The sequence below is a fragment of the Macaca mulatta genome, chromosome X (genome assembly GCF_049350105.2).
Source record: "Macaca mulatta isolate MMU2019108-1 chromosome X, T2T-MMU8v2.0, whole genome shotgun sequence".
Taxonomy (NCBI): domain Eukaryota; kingdom Metazoa; phylum Chordata; class Mammalia; order Primates; family Cercopithecidae; genus Macaca; species Macaca mulatta.
The window spans coordinates 54,290,704-54,311,893 of record NC_133426.1 but is presented as its reverse complement, the minus strand read 5'-3'; the positions used below and the strand labels follow the sequence as shown (position 1 = coordinate 54,311,893).

The following is a 21,190-nucleotide window of genomic DNA, read 5'->3' as shown; positions in this document are numbered from 1 at the left end:
CTCTGTGGTTCTCTCTCTGGGTCTTTGAGGGATGTGCCCAGTTGGTGTGTGGCTGGATACATTTCCACAAAGTATTACCAGATTTGGTGGTCGCTGGGTGTGGTGGTACACACCTGTAGTCCCAGCTACTTGGGAGGCTGAGACAGGAGGATTGCTCGAGCCCAGGAATTCAAGACCAGCCTGGGCAACATAGTAAGACCTCACCTCAAAAGTAAAAAATAAAAAAGATTTGGTGGTGTGACCAAATGTGTGTGAGGGGGGCTCTTTGGTGATCTCTGCTCTACTGGGCACTGGGGAATTGTAAATCCATTTATGGAAGGGGCAGTGCTGGTGGAGGATCTTGTCAGGTGTGGAGGTGTGGGTGTAGGTGTGATAATGTTGTGGATTATCAACCACAAGAAAAATAGGCAGGAATCGGGCACATACTGGCTCATGCCTGTAATCTCAGCACTTTTGGAGGCAGAGGCAAGAGGATCTCTTGAAGCTAGGAGTTTGAGACCAGCCTGGGCAACAAAGAAGGTCCCTATCTCTACCAAAAAAAAAAAAAAAAAAAAAAATAGCCAGGCATGGTGGTGAGTACCTGGAGTCCCAGCTACTTGGGATGCTGAGATGGGAGGATCACTTGAGCCCAGGAATTTGAGGTTACAGTGACCTGATCACACTACCGTGCTTAACCCTAAGCAACAGAGAGATACCCTGTATCCAAAAAAGAAAAAAAAAAAGGGCTGGAGAAAATGAATCCAGGACCTTGCTGGGTAGGGACAGGATGGGGCAGTGGGAAGGGCTGTGGTTTCTAGGAAGGAGGAGGGGGGCCTACCCTGGGAGCTCCCCAAGGGCAGGGATGGGATTTTCTCATCCCCAAGCACAGGGTCTGCTAGATTCAAAAATATTCTGGAGACCAAACTCAGCCAAGGAAAGCCATAGAGTTCAGCATGTTTATGAGGGGCCACTGAGGGCTAGCTGAGAAGTTTCTTTTTTTTTTTTTTTTTTTTTTTTTTGAGGCAGAGTTTCACTCTTGTTGCCCAGGCTGGAGTGCAATGGTACAATCTTAGCTCACCGCAATCTCTGCCTCCCAGGTTCAAGCGATTCTCCTGCCTCAGCCTCCCGAGTAGCTGGTATTACAGGCATGCGCCACCATGCCCAGCTAATTTTGTATTTTTAGTAGAGATCGGGTTTCTCCATGTTGGTCAGGCTGGTCTCAAACTCCCAACCTCAGGTGATCCACCCACCTCAGCCTCCCAAAGTATTGGAATAAAGGCGTGAGCCACCGCGCCCGGCCTAGCCGAGAAGTTTCTATTTTCCCATGGACAGTGGGGAGTTACAGAAGGTTCTTGTGCAGGTAAGTGGCATGATCTGAGCTGGACTGTAAGAAAGTTCATTCAGCCACCTGGAGGGAGCAAGACTTGGAGCCAAGGAGGCCACTGAGGGAAAACAGCAGACAGGGAAATGTAGGCAGAGAGACAAGGGAGAGGGAGTTCTGAAACAAGAGGGAGGGATCTTGAACCTTCCCCCGCTCGGTGAAACCTAGCCTGGTTCTTGGTCAGGCCTAGGCTCCTAAACTGGACCCCTGTTCAATTCCCTGTGGACAGGGTTGAGGGGTGTCCCTCTTACTAGCTACACTGCAGTTTGTGACTTTCTGAAGCCCTTGGGTCCACCCTGCCCCTCCTGGTTCCCCTCTTTTCCAGCTTCCCCTTGGAGAGTGGGGTTAATAAGAAGGAATCCAGTCCATGACCAGTCTGCCAGAAAGTGTGCCATTCATTGACTTGCTCTGCGACCTTGGGCAAGTCACTGCCTCTCTCTCTGACCCTATCTCCTTACTAGAAACTGGGCTGATAATCTCTGTTCCTCTTACCTGGGACTCCAGGGAATCTTTGCATTTCATTTGGCCTCCTCTTCCTGCAGGGCTGCCTGCAAGGAGGCAGAGAGAATGGAGAGGCAGGCCTTTCTGTGGGCTCTCAGGTGAGATGGGTGAGGAGGGAGCAGTGGGTGGGCTAGGGCAGGGCCATGGAGAGTGGCATGTATGGTTACTCCATCCCGAGGACCAGCACTGGAGCAGGAGGAGAGCAGCCTTATCCAGAGGCCCTGCTGCTTTGCTACAGATAGGGTAGGAGGGCTTGCCCAGAGAGGCCTGCCTGCATTGAGGTGTGGAGATAAGTGGGCTCCCCCAGGCCCAAGGAGGCAGACAGGGGCCACCAGGGACCCTGGCACCTATGTGTATATGTCTGAGGAGGGGTCTCTGCATGGCAGGGTACCTGGCTTTACTCACTGCATCTCTGGCCCTGTCAGCTTCTCTCTATCTCTCTCCCTTGCTCTGGCCATGTGTCTCTCTAACCACGTCTCCGCCTGTGCCACCCTCCAGGTGATTCATCTTCCTCACCCCCATGCCTAGGGGGAGGGCAGGGCAAGACCAGGCCAGGATGTGCTGAGCAGGGCAGGGTAAGCGGCACAGCTGAGCGGAGAGGAGCGCCTCCTCCATTCTGGCCAGGCCCTGCCAGCTTAGGTGGGGAAGGAAGTGAGGAACGACACCCAAAGCAAGGTACAGAGTTGGGGAGGGGCGCTCGGCCTGGGGCCTGGGGCACCCTGTTCCCTCAGTGCTGGGAAAGGACCCTGATCTGAGTCCCCTGGGGTGGACCTGACTGGGATGTAGCCAGGGGTGAGGTCAGGGGCCTAGGGAAGCTGCTGGAACCCTGTGGGTTGGGCTATTTCTTCCCTCCGGGACTGGGAGACCTAAAATCCCCTGTGACTCTTTCTGCCTGTGTGACCCTGGAAGGGGAGGGTGCAGAGGTCTTTGTGTGTGTGTGTGTGTGTGTGTGTGTGTGTGTGTGTGTGTGTGTGTTTTCACAACAGTTTGCATGTGACATAGTGACTGTTTAGGAGGTGGCAAGTGTCCCACAGGTGTGTATATTCCTGGGCCTAAGGCTAAGACCCAGGGACACTGTGGATGTGTTTGTTAGATGAGTATGACATAGTAAATGACATTTGTCCCTTGATCTCCATGGGGAATTGGTTCCAGGACGGCCTGAAGATACCAAAGTCACCAACACTCAAGTCCCTTATATAAAATGGCATGTTATTTGCATCTAAACTATGTGTATCTTCCCGTATACTTTTTTTTTTTTTTTTTTGAGATGGAGTCTCTATCACCCAGGCTGGAGTGCAGTGGCGTGATCTCGGCTCACTGCAACCTCCACCTCCCTGGTTCTAGCGATTCTCCTGCCTCAGCCTCCCGAGTAGCTGGGATTACAGGCACCCACCACCACGCCCAGCTAATTTTTGTATTTTTGTAGAGACAGAGTTTTGCCATGTTGGTCAGGCTGGTCTTGAACGCCTGACCTTGTGAACCACCCGCCTCGGCCTCCCAAAGTGCTGGGATTACAGGTGTGAGCCACCGCACCTGACCCTTCCTGTATACTTTAAATCATCGCCAGATTACTTAGAATATCTAATACAATGTAAATGCCATGTAAATAGTTGCTATACTGTATTGGGTTTTATTTATATACTTTTTATTGTTGTATTGCTATTTTTTGGTTTTTTTCCCAAACATTTTTGATCAATCAGCCTCCATGCAGAGGCCGAGGATGCAAAACCAATGGATATGGAGGGCCACCTGTATGCCACATGTCTGATTGTGAGTTTGTGATTCTGAGTGTGTGGTATCATGTGACTTTATGCTGTTTTGCCACTGTATGTGATTGTGTCTGACATGGTATAATTGACTCTGTGTGCCTATAGTGTTTGTGTGTAACCATGTTTGCAGGTGTGACATTATGGTGTGTATGACACTCCATGGCCCTGCAATTGTGAGACACAGTGTAAATGACAATGTACATCTTTGTGACTCAGTGAAACCATGTTTGAAGAATGTCTAGCTGGGTATATGATTGTATGTGGCTGGGCGGTTATATGAGGCTGTGTGTGAGATGGTAGAATTGCCATTGTGTGACTGTGTGTCTTTGTGATTGCATGACCATGTTTGCAGGTGTGTGTGATACTGCGAGGCTGTGTGATCGTATGTGAGGTTGTGACCGCAGGTCTTTGTGACTGTGTGTAACTAGGCTTTCAGTAGGGCGATCACCTACAGTTGGGTGAGATGGTGTAAATAACACCAAGTGTTTCTGTGACTGAGTGGGCCCATTTGTGTCTAGTCATTTATGAGACTGTGTGTGATATAGGCTAACAGACCCTCTGTGGCGCTGAGTGGGAGGCCATGTGGCTGTGGCACAGCATAACCTACACCATGTGATGGTGGTACCTCCGGGAGCTCTTGACTACTACTCTCTTGTCCTCACACCTGTTTGCCTCCATCTCTCCCTCTGCAAGGGGTTTTTGTGGCTCCCTTCTGCTACAGGATGGATGTCAGCCTAGCATCCAAGGCCTTTCCCACTCCTCTCTGGCCCCACCTGACCTCTCTATCATTTGAGGCACTCCCACAGCCCCCTGCCCAGCCAGGATCACATGAGCCCCACATTCCTTTCTTTGGGGTGGGGGATCCCTCACTGCCTCCCAGACCAAATCCTCTCTCCTAAGCATGACCATCATCTCCTCTAGAGCCAAAGATAGAGGTGGCTTTAGGGGACATACAGTGAGGGAAGAGGGACAGTACAAAAAGGCCTCCCCTTTTTCCGAACTGGCTGCTTGATTTAAAGTTATTTCTGTGACCTGACCTCTGGATGCTGCACGTGTGTGTGTGGCAGGGGTGGAAGATGCGTGTGGGTCTGTGTAGATGTGGAAGTTGAGGAGGGTAATACAGATTGCTGAGAAGTTGGGATTTTGTGTTCATTTTTCTTCTTCTTCTTTTTTTTTTTCTTGAGACGGCATCTTGCTCTTTTGCCCAGGCTGGAGTGCGGTGGGGTGATCTCAGCTCCCTGGAACTTCCACCTCCCAGGCTCAACCGATCCTCCCACCTCAGCCTCCCAAGTAGCTGGGAATACAGGTGCACACCACCATGCCCAGCTAACTTCTATATTTTTTGTAGAGACAGAGTCTCACTTTGTTGCCCAAACTCATCTCGAATTCCTGAGCTCAAGCAATCCTCCTTTCTTGGCTTCCCAAAGTGCTGGGATTACAGGCATGAGCCACTGTGCCCAGCCAGAAGTTGGGATTTCAAGAAGCAAAACTTGCTCATGAAACACAATTTCATCATTTTTAAGCATACTTAGCTGCACAAAATTGTAAACAAGAAAGTCTAGATATTGTCAGAACCTTAACAAAAACGTTGAAGAATGGTTTATACTCAGCATACCTATGTGGCTGTATAAACAAAGGCCGCAAATGCATATATAAAGTTCAGGGTGCTCACAGCCACCCCCCAGCCTGGTTAAACTCACTAGTAATACTGCCTGCTGACATACATGGAATCAATGCACTAGTCACAAAGAATTCTTATCTGTTGATGAAAACAGCCAGCCCCAGCCCTGGGTCTGGCTCTCCATCTGAGGGCTAGGATAGGGGCTTCCCAGAAAAACACTGTGGCCAGGAAAGGGGCTCAGAGAAACCCAATACCCCAGATAGCTGCTAAGACATGCCAGTCTTAACTTTAACCCCATTCCCCTTTGGGTTAAAGTCAGTTACTTCACACCCATTTTCTCTCTTCCTGCAGGGCTGCACCAGGGAAACCGGATCCTGGTTAAAAGTTTGTCCCTTGACCCTGGCCAGAGCCTAGAGCCTCATCCAGAAGGTCCCCAGAGGCTTCGCTCAGACCCAGGACCCCCCACCGAAACCCCTAGCCAGCGTCCTTCACCACTGAAGCGGGCACCGGGCCCAAAGCCACAGGGTAAGTGGTCCCGGAAAAGAGCAGAGAAGTGGCCCAGGGGAGGGGTCAGAGGAAGGGAGAAGTTAGCCAGTGGCAGAGAAGAGGGTTTGTTAGAAGGATGGGGAGGCACCGTGCTCCGGGGGCAGTGCTACCTACCTAGTGCACAGAGGGCTGTGGCCTGAGGCTAATGTGTGCATACTGTGATCTCACCTCAGCCCCTTTGTGTCTACCTCAGGCAAAGGTGCAGATTGTGGTTTGTGGAGGGGGTTGTGGCCTGGCCATGACAGCCAGCCACCTCCAAATCCAGCTTTTTTTTTTTTTTTTTGAGACAGAATCTCACTCTGTTATCCAGGCTGGAGTGCAGTGGCATGATCTTGGCTCACTGCAACCTCTGCCTCCTGAGTTCAAGCAATTCTCCTGCCTCAGCCTCCCAAGTAGCTGGGACTACAGGCACGTGCCACCACGTCCAGCTAATTTTTGTATTTTTTTTTTTTTTTTTTTTTTTTTTGAGACGGAGTCTCGCTCTGTCGCCCAGGCTGGAGTGCAGTGGCGCGATCTCGGCTCACTGCAAGCTCCGCCTCCCGGGTTCACGCCATTCTCCTGCCTCAGCCTCCCGAGTAGCTGGGACTACAGGCGCCCACAACCGCGCCCGGCTAATTTTTTGTATTTTTAGTAGAGACGGGGTTTCACCGTGGTCTCGATCTCCTGACCTTGTGATCCGCCCGCCTCGGCCTCCCAAAGTGCTGGGATTACAGGCGTGAGCCACCGCGCCCGGCCAATTTTTGTATTTTTAGTAGAGATGGGATTTCACCATGTTAGCCAGGCTCAAATCCAGCTCACTGATGTCTCCCTTCTCTCTTCCCTATTCATCTCTCCAGTGCCCCCAAAGCCCAGCTACCTGCAGATGCCCCGGATGCCACCCCCACTGGAGCCCATCCCCCCTCCACCATCACGCCCACTGCCTGCCGACCCCCGAGTGGCCAAAGGCCTGGCCCCCAGAGCAGAGGCCAGCCCCAGTTCTGCAGCAGTATCCTCACTGATTGAGAAGTTTGAAAGGTGAGTCTGGTCCCTAGGGCACCCTCTAGGGGAAAGGGGGAGCCTGGGACAGGAAAGGATAGTCAGGAGAGGCCTCTCAGTCAAGCTCATACCCTGCCTCCATGTGTGTCCACCACCCACCTCAGAGAGCCTGTGATTGTCGCCTCGGATAGGCCAGCCCCTGGCCCCAGCCCAGGTCCCCCAGAGCCAGCCATGTTGCCACAGCCACCCTCGCAGCAACCAGTGCCCCAGCTCCCAGAGGGCGAGGCCTCTCGCTGCCTGTTCCTGCTGGCTCCTGGGCCCCGGGACGGCGAGAAGGTGCCCAACCGGGACAGCGGCATTGATAGCATCAGCTCGCCATCCAACAGCGAGGAGACCTGCTTCGTCAGTGATGACGGGCCCCCCAGCCACAGCCTCTGCCCTGGGCCCGCTGCCCTGGCTAGTGTGCCTGTTGCCTTGGCCGACCCCCACCGGCCTGGCTCCCAAGAGGTTGACAGTGACCTGGAGGAGGAGGACGACGAGGAGGAGGAGGAAGAGAAGGACAGAGAAATCCCAGTGCCCCTGATGGAGAGACAGGAGTCTGTGGAGGTACTGACCTGTGTTCACTGAGAGGCAGGACCATGTGGAGAACCTGGGAGCCTTTTATGCTTGATTCTTCCCCTAGCTCAGTATTTCTCGAAATAAGACCTTGTTTCCAAGCTCTGTGACACTGGGCAAGTCTTTTCCCCCTCCGCTCCCCTACCATAAGCCTCAGTTTCCTTATTTGTAAAATGGAAAGTCTCTTACATCCATAGAGACTTCTCCACAGCTGGAGGAGGGGCGCAAGAGCTAGAGCCCTGCAGGGGCCTGAGGCTGTGCAGATGAAGGCTCTTGGCAGCAGGGACCCCTTTCTGTGCCTGGGCAGCCTAACATTTCTTCAGAAGGCACCCTTGCACTTGAGTTAGATCTCAGCCAGAATACTTGCTCTGCTAGGACCAAGCTCAAGTGTGGGGGCCAAAGCCAGGGACTGCCAGCATGGCAGGTAGTCAACAAATATATCTAACGAATAGGAAACTGGGCCAACAGGCAATGAGTTTTATACGTTCTTATACTTTAGTGCTTTTCTCACACCCCAGGTACTCAGCAAGCCCTTGCTGATAAGTGTACTGAATAGGTGAATAAATGATTAATTAACATTTATACGCCGTTTAATCTGTAGTCTGCTGTGTTTTATTTATACATTATCAATAGACTTCGGTCCTATTATTATTTTGTTTTTGTTTCTCGCCAGCCTCTACGTTAAATAGATCCTATTATTATCTGTATTTATGGATGAGGCGTCCTAAATACAGAGCTGTTAAAGAAGTTATGCAAGCTAGTGAATGGCAGAGCTTAGGATTTGAACCCAGGAAGTCTGACTTACCATCCCAAAAATGCTTAACCACTACACTCTGCTGAGTCAGAATAGAGAGAGCAGGTGAATGAGTTGTTGAGTGAGGGAGTGCATGTCATCAGAATGGAGGGGTAGGCCTTATGGTAGACTGGGGAGTCAGGGATGAAGCTGAAGGACTTACAGATCTGGAGATGGGGGTCAAGGTTATCTTAGGGTGGTATTAGGCTTAGAGTGGCATGGGAACTGTTTTAAGAACTCTGGGGGCTTGGATGAGGGTTAGGATAGAGGATGATGGATCGGGGGTTACTGTTTCTCCTTTCCAGTTGACTGTGCAGCAAAAGGTGTTTCACATTGCGAATGAGCTCCTGCAAACTGAGAAGGCCTACGTTTCCAGGCTCCATCTCCTGGATCAGGTGAGTGACCCCTTGCGGGTACCAGGGCCCCAGGACCTTGTAGGTGCATTTCAAGGAGGAAGTGATAGGGCCTGAGTTCAATCCCACCATTGTGGCCAGAATTTAGAGGCGGTAAGACTCCTCTCTGACCTTGAAGTCAACTTGTCCATGAAGCCAACTCTGATTATGCCCCAAGCTTGATCGTGATACCAACCCTCACTCCTAATGCTGGGCAGGTATACCAGCCCTGACTGCGACCTGACACTAGTACTGACTCAGACCCAGATCCTGAATTTATCCCTAGCTGTGAACTTCATTCTAACCCTAGCCCTATTCCAGATCCCAAATCCACTAGAATCCCTGAGAGTAGAGATTTTTATCTTTGTTCACTGCTCTATCTTACCCTCTGTGACAGTGCCTCGCACACAACAGACACTCAAAAATATTCATTAAATAAACGGATCTAATTCCAACTTTCTCTCTGACCCGAATCTCATTCTAAGCCTAACCTTGATCCTGACTTCTAATTGTTCCAAAGCCTAACTCTTGGCAGCAGGGACCCCTTTCTGTGCCTGGGCAGCCTAACATTTCTTCAGAAGGCACCCTCGCACTTGAGTTAGATCTCAGCCAGAATACTTGCTCTGCCAGGATCAAGCACAAATGTGGGGGCCAAAGCCAGGGACTGCTGGAATAACCTGAAATCCATCTCCCCAATATATAACCCTAACCCCATTCCCTGTCTCCTCAGTCTCAAGACCAATGCTGATTCCAAAGCTCCACAAGCCTCCCCACAAATACTGCCCTCACCCATAAGCTGCCCCTTCACCAGCCAAGCCCCAGGCCCAGCTGGGCTGAGTGCTTCTGCCCTGCCCCACAGGTGTTCTGTGCCCGGCTGCTGGAAGAAGCTCGGAACCGCAGTTCCTTCCCGGCCGACGTTGTCCACGGCATCTTCTCTAACATCTGCTCCATCTATTGCTTCCACCAGCAGTTCCTGCTGCCTGAGCTAGAGAAGCGCATGGAGGAATGGTGAGGGGCCCTAGACCTAGACTGCCCACTCCCCTGTCCACCTGCCTGCCGAGCCCAGACCCAGAGGTGTACACAAGACTTCATTGCTACTTGCTCTTCCTCTTAGTGACTTTTGAAAAAAGAATCAGAGCCGGGCACGGTGCCATCCCAGCACTTTGGGAAGCTGAGGCAGGTGAATCACCTGAGGTCAGGAGTTTGAGAACAGCCTGGCCAACATGGCAAAACCCTGTCTCTACTAAAAATACTAAAAATTACCCTGGCCTGATGGCACGTGCCTGTAGTCCCAGCTACTCGGGAGGCTGAGGCACGAGAATCACTTGAACCCGGAGGCAGAGGTGTGGTGACCCAAAATTGCACCATTGCACTCCAGCCTAGGTGATAGAGCTAGACTCTTAAAAAAAAAAAAAAAGAAAAAGAAAAAAGAATCAGGCCCAAGCTCTGCCTTCCAGGACCTCCCAGTCTGATGTGGAACACAGACCAGAACTCAGAAAATTACAACAGAATAACATAGCCTGCAGGAGTATTAGGTTAGGAGCCAAATTGGCTGAGTTCAAATTCCAGCTGTGCCAATTGGTAACTTTGAGCAAGTTTCTTAAGTTGCTGTGCCTCAGTTTCCTCATCTATAAAATGGGGGAAAATAATAATGGCCTACCTTGTAGGGTTGTTTTAAGGATTAAATAACTTAATACATAAAAGAGCTTAGAACAGTACCAGTATAGGCCAGGCATGGTGGCTCACGCCCGTAATCCCAGCACTTTGGGAGGCCGAGGCGGGCGGATCACGAGGTCAGGAGATCGAGGCCATCCTGGCTAACACGGTGAAACCCAGTCTCTACTAAAAATACAAAAAATTAGCCAGGTGTGGTGGTGGGCCCCTGTAGTCCCAGCTACTGGGGAGGCTGAGGCAGGAGAATGGTGTGAACCTGGGAGGTGGAGCTTGCAGTGAGCTGAGATCATGCCACTGCACTCCAGCCTGGGCGACAGAGCGAGACTCCGTCTCAAAAAAAAAAAAAAAACAAAAAGCAAACAAACAAACAAAAAACAGTACCAGGTGTATACAATAAGTGCTCAATGGACGTGAGCCTTTTTTATTTTTACAGTGCTATGATAGAGCAGAGAATGGGAGGCTGTGGGAATCCAGACAACTGGACCAAGCCTAGCTTGGAGATTACAGAAGGATTCAGGGAGAAGGTGATGCCTAAGCTGAGTCCTCAGGTAGAAGGGCAAGGTTTACAGGCAGCCTCCCAGGCTCCAGGCCTTCTTCCAATCCAGCCTTTAGAGTCCACACAATTTGCCAGAATGGTCTTTCTAAACAACAGTCAGACCGTGTCTCTCCCTGCTTAAAATCATGTCCACATTCCCCATACCTACAGATTCTCCACACCTACAGAGTCAAGTGTGTCCCCCTCACCAGACTGTGACCACAGAGGGCCAGCATGAAGCCTGGTTCCTATATTTCCCCACGAGTCTGTGAACCCTGAGGGCTGGGACCAGGTCTGGTTTGCTTTGCTCCTGCACCAGACTGACCAATGAGGAGTAAGACCAGGCCTGGTCTCTTTGTCTTACCTACCAGATGGTGACCCTCTCAGGGCTCAAACGGGTGTGACTCATTTCTGTGTCCCCAGCATCACCCAGCACACAATTGATAATCAGTATATGAAGTGGTCCTGGCAGTAAGGTCTCAGGGTGGGTACTCCAACCAGCACTCGGGCAGGGCAGAATTGAGGCAGGTGGCATCCCAGGCTGTGGTCTGAAGTCAAGCCGAGCCTCTTGGCCTCATTGGCCTGTAATGTAAGCAGTATTTCTGAAGGAGCAGACTAGCTGAGAAGTAGGTTTCTAAGACTGAGATGAAAGGTATCTGGAGACCTGTGGGGGAAGATTCTGAGGGGCAAAGAGCAGCAGGACCACATCAGCCCCTAATTCCACCCCAGGGACCGCTACCCACGCATTGGAGACATCCTGCAGAAACTGGCCCCCTTCCTCAAGATGTATGGTGAGTATGTGAAGAACTTTGACCGGGCTGTGGAGCTGGTCAACACCTGGACAGAGCGTTCCACCCAGTTTAAAGTCATCATCCATGAGGTGCAGGTAAGTGGTCAAGCTGGAGGGAGCAGACTGGGGGAGGAGAGGTCTGCAGAGACGTGGTGGGGGATCTGCAGCCAGATCTGAGCCCCTCTGCTTCTGCCTGTCACAGAAGGAGGAAGCCTGTGGCAACCTGACATTGCAGCACCACATGCTGGAGCCTGTGCAGCGCATCCCCCGCTATGAGCTTCTTCTCAAGGACTATCTGTTAAAGCTGCCCCATGGCTCCCCGGACAGCAAGGATGCCCAAAGTGAGTGTGTGCACCCAGGCCCCTTCCTACTCCTCCACACTAATAACTCTAGGCCAGACCTCTGAGGCAGGACCCCAAGACTTAATTCACAGGGTCAGCCTTCCATTGCCTCATGATTGAGATCCCAGAGGAGGATCTCCAAACTGAAAGGCCCACACTGAGGTTCTGAAGTGAGACCCCAGGATGAGATCCTCCTTCTGAATGTTCTCTTTGGGTATTCAGGCAGGGCCCTCCAAGTTGAAACCCCTGCCCGAATACCTGAAGAGAACATTCAGAAGGAGACCCCCAACCTGAACTTCCCAACTGGAAGCCCAGAGTTTGAGGAGCATGCCTATTATGATCCCCTAAAGGAACTCATCCATTTCCTAGATTGAGACCCCAAGGCTGACCCCTAGACTCACCCCCAAATGAAGTTGTACCAAATGAGAAAGGAAACTGAGCCTGAAACTTCAGGGACTGAGCCACCACGCTGAGAGGCCAGACTAACCTCTCAGGCCAAACCCACATCACAGAATCTCCACAGCTGAGCAACCCAGAGAGAGCCCTGGCTCATCAATTTTCCATCCTCCAGATTTAGAGCTTTCCTCCATGTCCATCAGCCACTACCCAGAATGAACCTCCCAAAAGAACCTCCAAATTGAGCACCCTAGACTGGACCCCAAATTTTCCACCTCTCAAATTTGGATCTCTAGGCTGAGATACCTCCTCCCCAGACTGAATCCTTACACATTGAACCACTAGAAAAGTCTTCTATCCCGATTCCTCCAGTATCAGCCTGAACCCCATACCCCAGATAGAGCTCCCCACAGCCTACCCCACTTTCTCTTCCCCAGATTGTTATTTTCATTCATTCATTCATTCACTTAACAGCTACTTACTGAGCACCTCCATGTTTTTGTGCATTGTTCTAGGTACTGGGGATATAGAGGTGAACAAAACAGACAAGGTCCTTGATCTCAGGGAGCATATATTCTAGTCAGCAAGAGACACAGTAAACAAAAATAATAAACACACAGTAGAGGCCAGGCGCAGTGGCTCATGCCTGTAATCCCAGCACTTTGGGAGGCCGAGACCAGGGGATCGCCTGAGGTCAGGAGTTTGAGACCAGCCTGGCCAACATGGTGAAACCCTGTCTCTACTAAAAATACAAACATTAGCTGGGCGTGGTGGCGGGCATCTGTAATCCCAGCTATTCGGGAGGCTGAGGCAGGAGAATTGCTTGAACCCAGGAGGCGGAGGTTGCAGTGAGCCGAGATTGCATCACTACACTACAGCCTGGGCAACAGAGCAAGACTTCATCTCAAAAAAAAAAAAAAAGATAGCTGGACGTGGTGGTGGGTGCCTGTAATTCCAGCTACTCGGGATGCCAGTGCAGGAGAATCACTCGAACTCGGGAGGCAGAGGTTGCATTGAGCTGTGATTGAGCCACTGCACTCCAGCCTGGGTGATAGAGTGAGACTCCATCTCAAGAATAAATAAATAAGTAACTAAATACACAGTAGAATATTAGATAGGTGCTGAGTGTAATTCTGAGAGTTAGAAGAGGGTGGCATGACAGTGGCTGGAGAGCCTACTTGAGATTGGGTGGCCTGTCTGACTAGAAGACAGTGAGTCAAAACCTGAATAAAAAGAAGGTAAGCACATGCCTGTTGGAGTGGAGCATGTTCCAGGCAGAGGCAACAGCAAGTATAGTGTCCAAGGCAAGGGGAGATATTAGAGGAGGTGGGGTGCTGGACAGGTTGCATATCTCTGAACGTGACAAGTGAGAGTAGAATGGTAGAAATGGGGTTGGAGAGAGGAGCAAAGACTGAAGGCCAAGATAAGGAGATGGATTTTATTCTGAGTGTGGTGGGTAGCCATGGGAAGGTTTCGATGTTGATCACTTGGGGAGCAAGAGAGAGAGCTGAGAGATCAGTTAGAAGGCTTTTGCAATAATCCAAGTGAGAAAAGTTGGCTTGGATGAGGACAGTAGCAGTAGAATCTGTGAGAAATGGTTGGATTCAGGATATATTCTTTTCAGAAGCAGCACTGAGAGGACTAGGGTGGAGTGGATGCAGGGCTTGAGAGAAAGAGTCAGGAATGACTCGTAGGTTTTTGGCTGGTGGTGATGGTTTCTAAGATGATCTTAGGAGTCTGTTTTTGGACATGTTCAAAGTGAGCTGCTAGTCAGGCAGTTAGATGAATCTAGAATTCCAGGGAGAGATTTGGATGTCATTTGCACATAGATAGTATTCCAAAGCCATAGGGCTGGCCGAGATCACCAAAGGGAGTAAGTGTAAAAGGAAGGGAAAGAGGGCCAAGGACAAACCTCAGGGAAGTGGAATCAGCAAAGGAGACTTAGAAGGAGCAGTCCTAGGCTGGGTGCGGTGGCTCACACCTGTAATCCCAGCACTTTTGGAGGCCGAGGCAGGTGGATCACGAAGTCAGGAGTTTGAGACCAGCCTGGCCAACATGGTGAAACCCCGTCTCTACTGAAAATACAAAAATTAGCCAGGTATGGTGGTGCACGCCTGTAATCCCAGCTAGTCAGGAGGCTGAGGCAATAGAACCACTTGAACCCGGGAGGCAGAAGTTGCAGTGAGCCGAGGTGGCGCCACCGCACTCCAGCCTGGGTGACAGAGTGAGACCCCATCTCAAAAAAAAAAAAAAAAAAAAGGAGGAGCCCTAAAGGTAGGAAGAAAACAAAGAAAGTGTGGGGTCCTAAAAGCCATAAGAATGGGGGTTGAGGCCGGGTGTGGTGGCTCACACCTGTAATCCTAGCAATTTGGGAGGCCGAGGCAGGTAGATCACCTGAGGTCTGGAGTTTGAGACCAGCCTGAATAAAAAGGAGGTCTGGCGTTTGGCCAAGATGGTGAAACCCCGTCTCTACTAGAAATACAAAAATTAACCAGGTGTGGTGGCCGTGCCTATAATCCCAGCTACCCTGGAGGCTGAGGCAGGAGAATCGCTGGAACCTGGGAGGCCGAGGCTACAGTGAGCCAAGATCGTGCCACTGCACTCCAACCTGGGCCACAGAGTAAGACTCCCATCTCAAAAAAAAAAAAAAAAAAAGAATGGGGAGTGGACAGTTGTGTCCACTGCTGTGTCCGCTTCCCATACTAAGCCTCCTCCACCCCGCCAGATGGGGCACTTCACTACCAAGCCTGGACCCCTAGAAAGAACTAGGCCTCTAGAAAGTTTAATAGCTAAGCTCTACAAGCAGATATCTGCAGCATAAGTAAGTACCTCATTCCTCCTGCTGAAAAAGAGCCCTCACTGATGTGCCAGCCTGAACTTCTAGAAAGGGCCTTCCAGACTGATTCCCTGGGATGGGCCCCATGGACTCCCATCTCCAAACTGAACCTTCATACTAAGCCCAGTCTGAGGTCCCAGTTATAGATCCCAACACTGGTTTCTCAAACTAAGATCCCCAGACTGGGCCTCTTCCCACCTGGAATACTCTTCCCACCCTGCGTCCTGAGAGTGGGGTCCCAGTGAGAGCCTTCAGCCTGAGGTCCCCAAAAGAGCTTCCCAGTCTGATCTCCTTGGCCACCATTCTATAGACAAGTATTGCCAACTGAGCACCCTAGATTAATTCTCCTATTTCGTATCCCTCAGACTGAAACTTTCAGCCTGAACTTAAAAGACTGACTCTCCAGGTCTGTCCTATAGACTGAAGCCCCACTGTGCCCCCAGACTGGATTCCTTGAGTTCCCCAGGGGGAACCCTGAAATTCAGCAGCCCAGACTGAGCTCCAGACAGAGATTCCAGGCTGTGTTCTCCCCAGCCCAAGTCCCCTAGACTGATGACCCCTATTTTTCTTTTTTCTTTTTCTTTTCTTTTCTTTTTTTTTTTTTTTATGAGACAGAGTCTTGCTCCATTGCCCAGGCTAGAGTGCAGTGGCGTGATCTCGGCTCACTGCAACCTCCGCCTTTCTGGTTCTAGCGATTCTGCAGCCTCAGCCTCCCGAGTAGCTGGGATTACAGGCACCCGCCACTGCACCCGGCTAATTTTTGTATTTTTAGTAGAGACGGGGTTTCACCATCTTGGCCAAGCTGGTCTCGAACTCCTGACCTCGTGATCCACCTGCCTCGGCCTCCAAAAGTGCTGGAATTACAGGCATGAGCCACCATGCCCGGCCAACGACCCCTATTTTTCATTTACCAGATGGAGAGTCCCATGATGAGCTCCAGGACTAATGCCCTAGATTATGAGACTGTCCCCCAAATTAAGCCACTCAGGCTAAGTGCCTAGTCCCAGGTCCACATTGAGCTCCCAGGACTCAGTTCTGCAATTTTATTTTCACACTGGATCCCCAGCACAACAACCCCAGGTGAAAATTCTCCAAATAAGCTCCCTGCACTAGACCCAAAGTGAGCCACCAATGAAAACGACCTAGAGTGGGCTCCAGATAGAGTCCGTTTTCTCAACTGTGTATCCTTGGGCAAGCTGCTCAGCCTCTCAGCCTAAGTTTTCTCACATGTAGAATGGGGATGACAATGATACCTACCTCATATGGTTGTTTTGAGAAGTAATGAGATAACCTGGGTAAAGCTCCTAGCACAATGCCTGGTACATGGTAAAGGCTCAATAAATGTTAGCTGCTTTTATTACTAAATGTGCTGGCTAATGCCCATCCCTCTAAAATTGGCCCCAGGTTGAATATGAGAAATTTATTATTTATTTATTTATTTAAGAGGGAGTCTCCCTCTGTCACCCAGGCTGGAGTGCAGTGGTGGAATCTTGGCTCACTGCAACCTCCGCCTCCCAAGTTCAAGCAATTCTCCTGCCTCAGCCTCCCAAGTAGCTGGGATTACAGGCACCCACCACCACACCTGGCTAAATTTTGTATTTTGGGTAGAGACAGGGTTTCACCATGTTGGCCAGGATGGTCTTGATCTCTTGACCTCATGATCTGCCCACCTTGGTCTCCCAAAGTGCTGCGATTACAGGCATGTGCCACCACACCCAGCCTATTTTTATTTTTATTTTTTTTGAGACTGAGTCTCTCTCTTTTTTTTATTTATTTATTTATTTTTTTTGAGACGGAGTCTCGCTCTGTCGCCCAGGCTGGAGTGCAGTGGCGCGATCTCAGCTCACTGCAAGCTCTGCCTCCTGGGTTTACGCCATTCTCCTGCCTCAGCCTCCCGAGTAGCTGGGACTACAGGCGCCCGCCACCTCGCCCGGCTAGTTTTTTGTAGTTTTTAGTAGAGACGGAGTTTCACCGTGTTAGCCAGGATGGTCTCGATCTTCTGACCTCGTGATCCGCCCGTCTCGGCCTCCCAAAGTGCTGGGATTACAGGCTTGAGCCACCGCGCCCGGCCTCGAGTCTCTCTCTTTTGCCAGGCTGGAGTGCAATGGCACAATCTCGGCTCACTTCTATCTCCGCCTCCTGGGTTCAAGCAATTCCCCTGCCTCAGCCTCCCGAGTAGGTGGGACTACAGGCACGCACCACCACGCCTGACTAAGTTTTGTATTTTAGTAGAGATGGGGTTTCACCATGTTGGCCAGCATATTCTCAATCTCCTGACCTCATGATCTGCCCACCTCGGCCTCCCAAAGTGCTGGGATTACAGGCGTGAGCCACCGTGCCCGGCCTTTTATTATTATTATTTTTTTAAGTGAAAGCAAGTTTATTAAGAAGTAAAGAAATAAAGAATGGCTACTCCATAGGCAGAGCAGCCTGAGTTGAAGAAATTGAGTTTCCTGTTTTGTATCAATCCCAACCCTATCTCAGGCCCCAGCATGAACCTCAGAGCTTGAGCTTGGCCATCTGAGCTTCCCTAATGGAGCCTCCCAGATTGCACTCCCCACATCAAGTCCAGAGATGAAACTTTGTCCCCAGAAACAACTTCCCGGTCTGGTTTTCTGAGCTGTTCAGAATGAGAATCTCTGAATGAGAGCCCACCTGAGATATGCACACTAAGATTCTCAGCCCAAGATCCTAAGCTGAGCTCCCAATTTTTTACCCCTCAGACTAAATTCCCCAGGCTGAGCCTCACAGAATCATATGTCTGGTTCCCCAAACTGACTTGCCCACTTTCTACTTTCCAGACTGCACTCTAGAGCCTGGACCCTAGACCAGGCCATCTGGAACTCCTGGCCTCTGTTGCCTACAATGGGCCCAAGACTAAACTCCAAACCAAGATCCTAGACTGCCAAGCCCAGACCAGGCCCCACTAAAGCTTCCAAACCAAGCCCCTACATCAGGCCCCCCAGATTGCAGTCCCTAGCCTGAACCCCTAAGTGAAATTCTAGGCTGAAATCCCCACACTGAGGCCCCAGATAAGGACTGTACACCCTGGATCCTTGGAAATGCCGGTCTATACTCCACATGAGACATCTCCAGGCAGAGCTCGTTGTAACAAAGCCTCCAGTCAGAGCCCATCAGCCTACACAGGCCTGAGCTTGTGTGCCCACAACTTGCCAGAGTCTTCTTCCTATCCCCTTCCCTGGGTACCTCCTACCTCTACCACTCAGCCTGCCCCCTGCCCTGGGGTGGGGGAGATGTAGGATGTGTAGGAAAAGAGGCAGCTGGGAGATCATTCCCAGCTCTGATGCCAACTCTGCCACCCAGGTAGGCAACCTAGGGTGGCCACCTTCTCCCTGAGTCTTGATTTCCTCATTAGATAAATGGGGCACAATCACCTATGTTACAGGGTTGTTGTGAGGGTTGAAGGAGCTAATTTATCCAAAGCATCTGCCTGGAGAGGGCATTGGGACCTTGGCCCTGTCCTAGGGAGCTCCTAGTCTACTGAGGAATATGGATGCAGATGTATAAATACACGATGAGCACTGTGACTAGTGGGACAGAAGGGAGCAAAGGAGAATGTGAGAACCCAGACAGGGTCCTAACCCAGCCCGGCAACTCTGGGCAGGCTCACTGGAGGAGGTGAGCTGGATCCAGAAGACAGAGTGACCGTTGGCCAGATGAAGTAAGACGGGACATGTTTAGGGAGGTGCAGGAAGCTGGAGTGGTCAGCAGAAGCCACATCACCAAGGGCTTTGAGTCTTTCTCTTTTTTTTTTTTTTGAGACGGAGTCTCGCTCTGTCGCCCAAGCTGGAGTGCAGTGGCATGATCTCAGCTCACTGCAAGCTCCACCTCCAGGGTTCAAGTGATTGTCCTGCCTCAGCCTCCCGAGTAGCTGGGATTACGGGCACATGCCACCATCCCTGGCGAATTTTTGTAATTTTAGTAGAGACGGGGTTTTGCCATGTTGGCTAGGCTGGTCTTGAAGTCAGGTGATCTGTCCCCCTTGGCCTCCTAAAGTATTGGGATTACAGGCGTAAGCCACCGCGCCCGGCCTCACCAAGGGCTTTGAGTGTTGGGCTAAAGGGCTAGGTCTTTACCCTGCAGGCACAGGGGAGCCACTGACAGATTTGAGCAGAGGAGTGGCAGTAAACGGTGTGAGAAAGTTCCTTCTGGCAGCCAGGATTTCGGAAGAAGGGTTGGAGATTAGAGCCCGGCCCCTGAAAGGCATGTGGACGCCTGAGCTGGGACTGGGGCCATAGATCTCCTTGAGCACCAAAACTTGGTCATGAAGAGAGAGCCTCTTAGGAAAACAAGACTTGGTTGGCCAGCCATATGGACCTTCTTCAGAAGCACCTCTGCTCCTCCAGCACAGGCTGATCTGAGTGGGGAGATCCCAACGGGGTACACGGAGACTGTGGCCAGGCCTTAAGCATGGGTGGGATTTATTAGTGGGTGGAGATGTACAGGGACTTATTTCAGCTTTTTTTTTTTTTTTCTGACAGTACCTGGTCACTATAGGAAATATGGAAATTACAGAAAAAGATGAAGTAGGGAAAAAATCACCTGTGATCTGAGCCCCCAGAGAATAAGCACAATGAACATTGTGACATAAATTCTTCCTGGTGTTTTTTAGACATGTATACTTGTAAAAGTGAGATCATTCTATATAAACATGTTTGTATCCTTTTCTTTTTTTTTTTTTTTTTTTTTTTTTTTTTTTTTTTTTTTTTTGAGACGGAGTCTTGCTCTGTCGCCCAGCCCAGGCTGGAGTGCAGTGGCGCGATCTCGGCTCACTGCAAGCTCCGCCTCCCGGGTTCACGCCATTCTCCTGCCTCAGCCTCCCGAGTAGCTGGGACTACAGGCGCCCACAACCGCGCCCGGCTAATTTTTTGTATTTTTAGTAGAGACGGGGTTTCACCGTGGTCTCGATCTCCTGACCTTGTGATCCGCCCGCCTCGGCCTCCCAAAGTGCTGGGATTACAGGCATGAGCCACCGCGCCCGGCTGTATCCTTTTCTTAAAACACCCTGAGCATTTCCCAGATTATTTAAAGCCCTACATGAGGATCATTTGTAAAGGTTGTTTAATATTCCATTATATGAAGACAGCATAATGTATTTAACTGAACCCCTACAGGTGGCCATTTGTTTTGGCAGGGAAGAGGCACGGCCTCTTTTCTTTCTTTCTTTCTTTTTTTTTTTTTTGGCAGGGAAGAGGTACAGGTGGGTGTGCTCCCCTACAGATAGACATTTTTGTTTCCCACTTGGAACTGTTGTAAATACCAATATGATGAAAGTGTGTTTGTGTATAGAATGTGTATTTTCCTAGCACAGATACCCAGAATCAGAATCATTGAGACAAAGAACAGGATCATCTCATTGTTTCTTTATATGGCTTTTTCTGATTATAAAAGTAATACATGTTCTTTGTCAAAAATATGGAAAATACAGAAAAACTAAAGAAGATAATAAAAACCACCCATAGTCCCACCGTCCAGAGACAACATGGGTATGCTTCCTTCTGGTTACATATGTAACTCTTATTGTTATTATTAATGGTAATAATAATCTTGGCAAGCTTGCATTTTTTTATTGGCTGCCAACTATTCCATCTATTGTGATTCTGGCATTGTGACATTGGACATCTGATTTTAAATGATGTTGCTGTGGACCTCTTTGAGAGTGAAGCTTTCTGAGATGGGAGGGTGTGATCAAGCCAGGAGGAGGTGTTCAGGGAGGAAAGAAACCCCGAGGCCGGGTGCGGTGGTTCACGCCTGTCATCCCAGCACTTTGGGAGGCTGAGGTGGGTAGATCACAAGGTCAGGAGTTTGAGACCAGCCTGGCCAACATAGTGAAACCCCATCTCTACTAAAAATAAAAAATTAGCTGGCGTGGTGGCACACGCCTGTAGTCCCAGCTACTTGGGAGGCTGAGGCAGGAGAATCGCTTGAACCTGGGAGGCAGAGGTTGTGGTGAGCCGAGATCATGCCGCTGCAATCCAGCCTGGGCAACAGAGCGAGACTCCCTCTCAAAAGAAAAAAAAAAAAA

The 21,190-nt window shown here is 50.4% G+C and overlaps 1 protein-coding gene across 3 annotated transcripts in view; it reads left to right on the top strand.

The window, feature by feature from the left end:
- Positions 1-21,190, top strand: part of FGD1 (FYVE, RhoGEF and PH domain containing 1) — a 52,165-nt gene that overhangs the window by 19,806 nt on the left and 11,169 nt on the right. For 2 of the 3 annotated variants that reach the window (XM_002806251.4, XM_028841995.2), the window contains exons 2-8: positions 5,603-5,776; positions 6,634-6,811; positions 6,937-7,378; positions 8,486-8,575; positions 9,432-9,580; positions 11,511-11,667; positions 11,774-11,912. In XM_002806251.4, the coding sequence (XP_002806297.2) occupies positions 5,603-5,776; positions 6,634-6,811; positions 6,937-7,378; positions 8,486-8,575; positions 9,432-9,580; positions 11,511-11,667; positions 11,774-11,912 (1,329 nt within the window). Of the gene's footprint in view, positions 1-2,365; positions 2,537-5,602; positions 5,777-6,633; positions 6,812-6,936; positions 7,379-8,485; positions 8,576-9,431; positions 9,581-11,510; positions 11,668-11,773; positions 11,913-21,190 lie in introns of those variants that run through there. The other variant, XM_028841996.2, reaches the window with a different exon arrangement.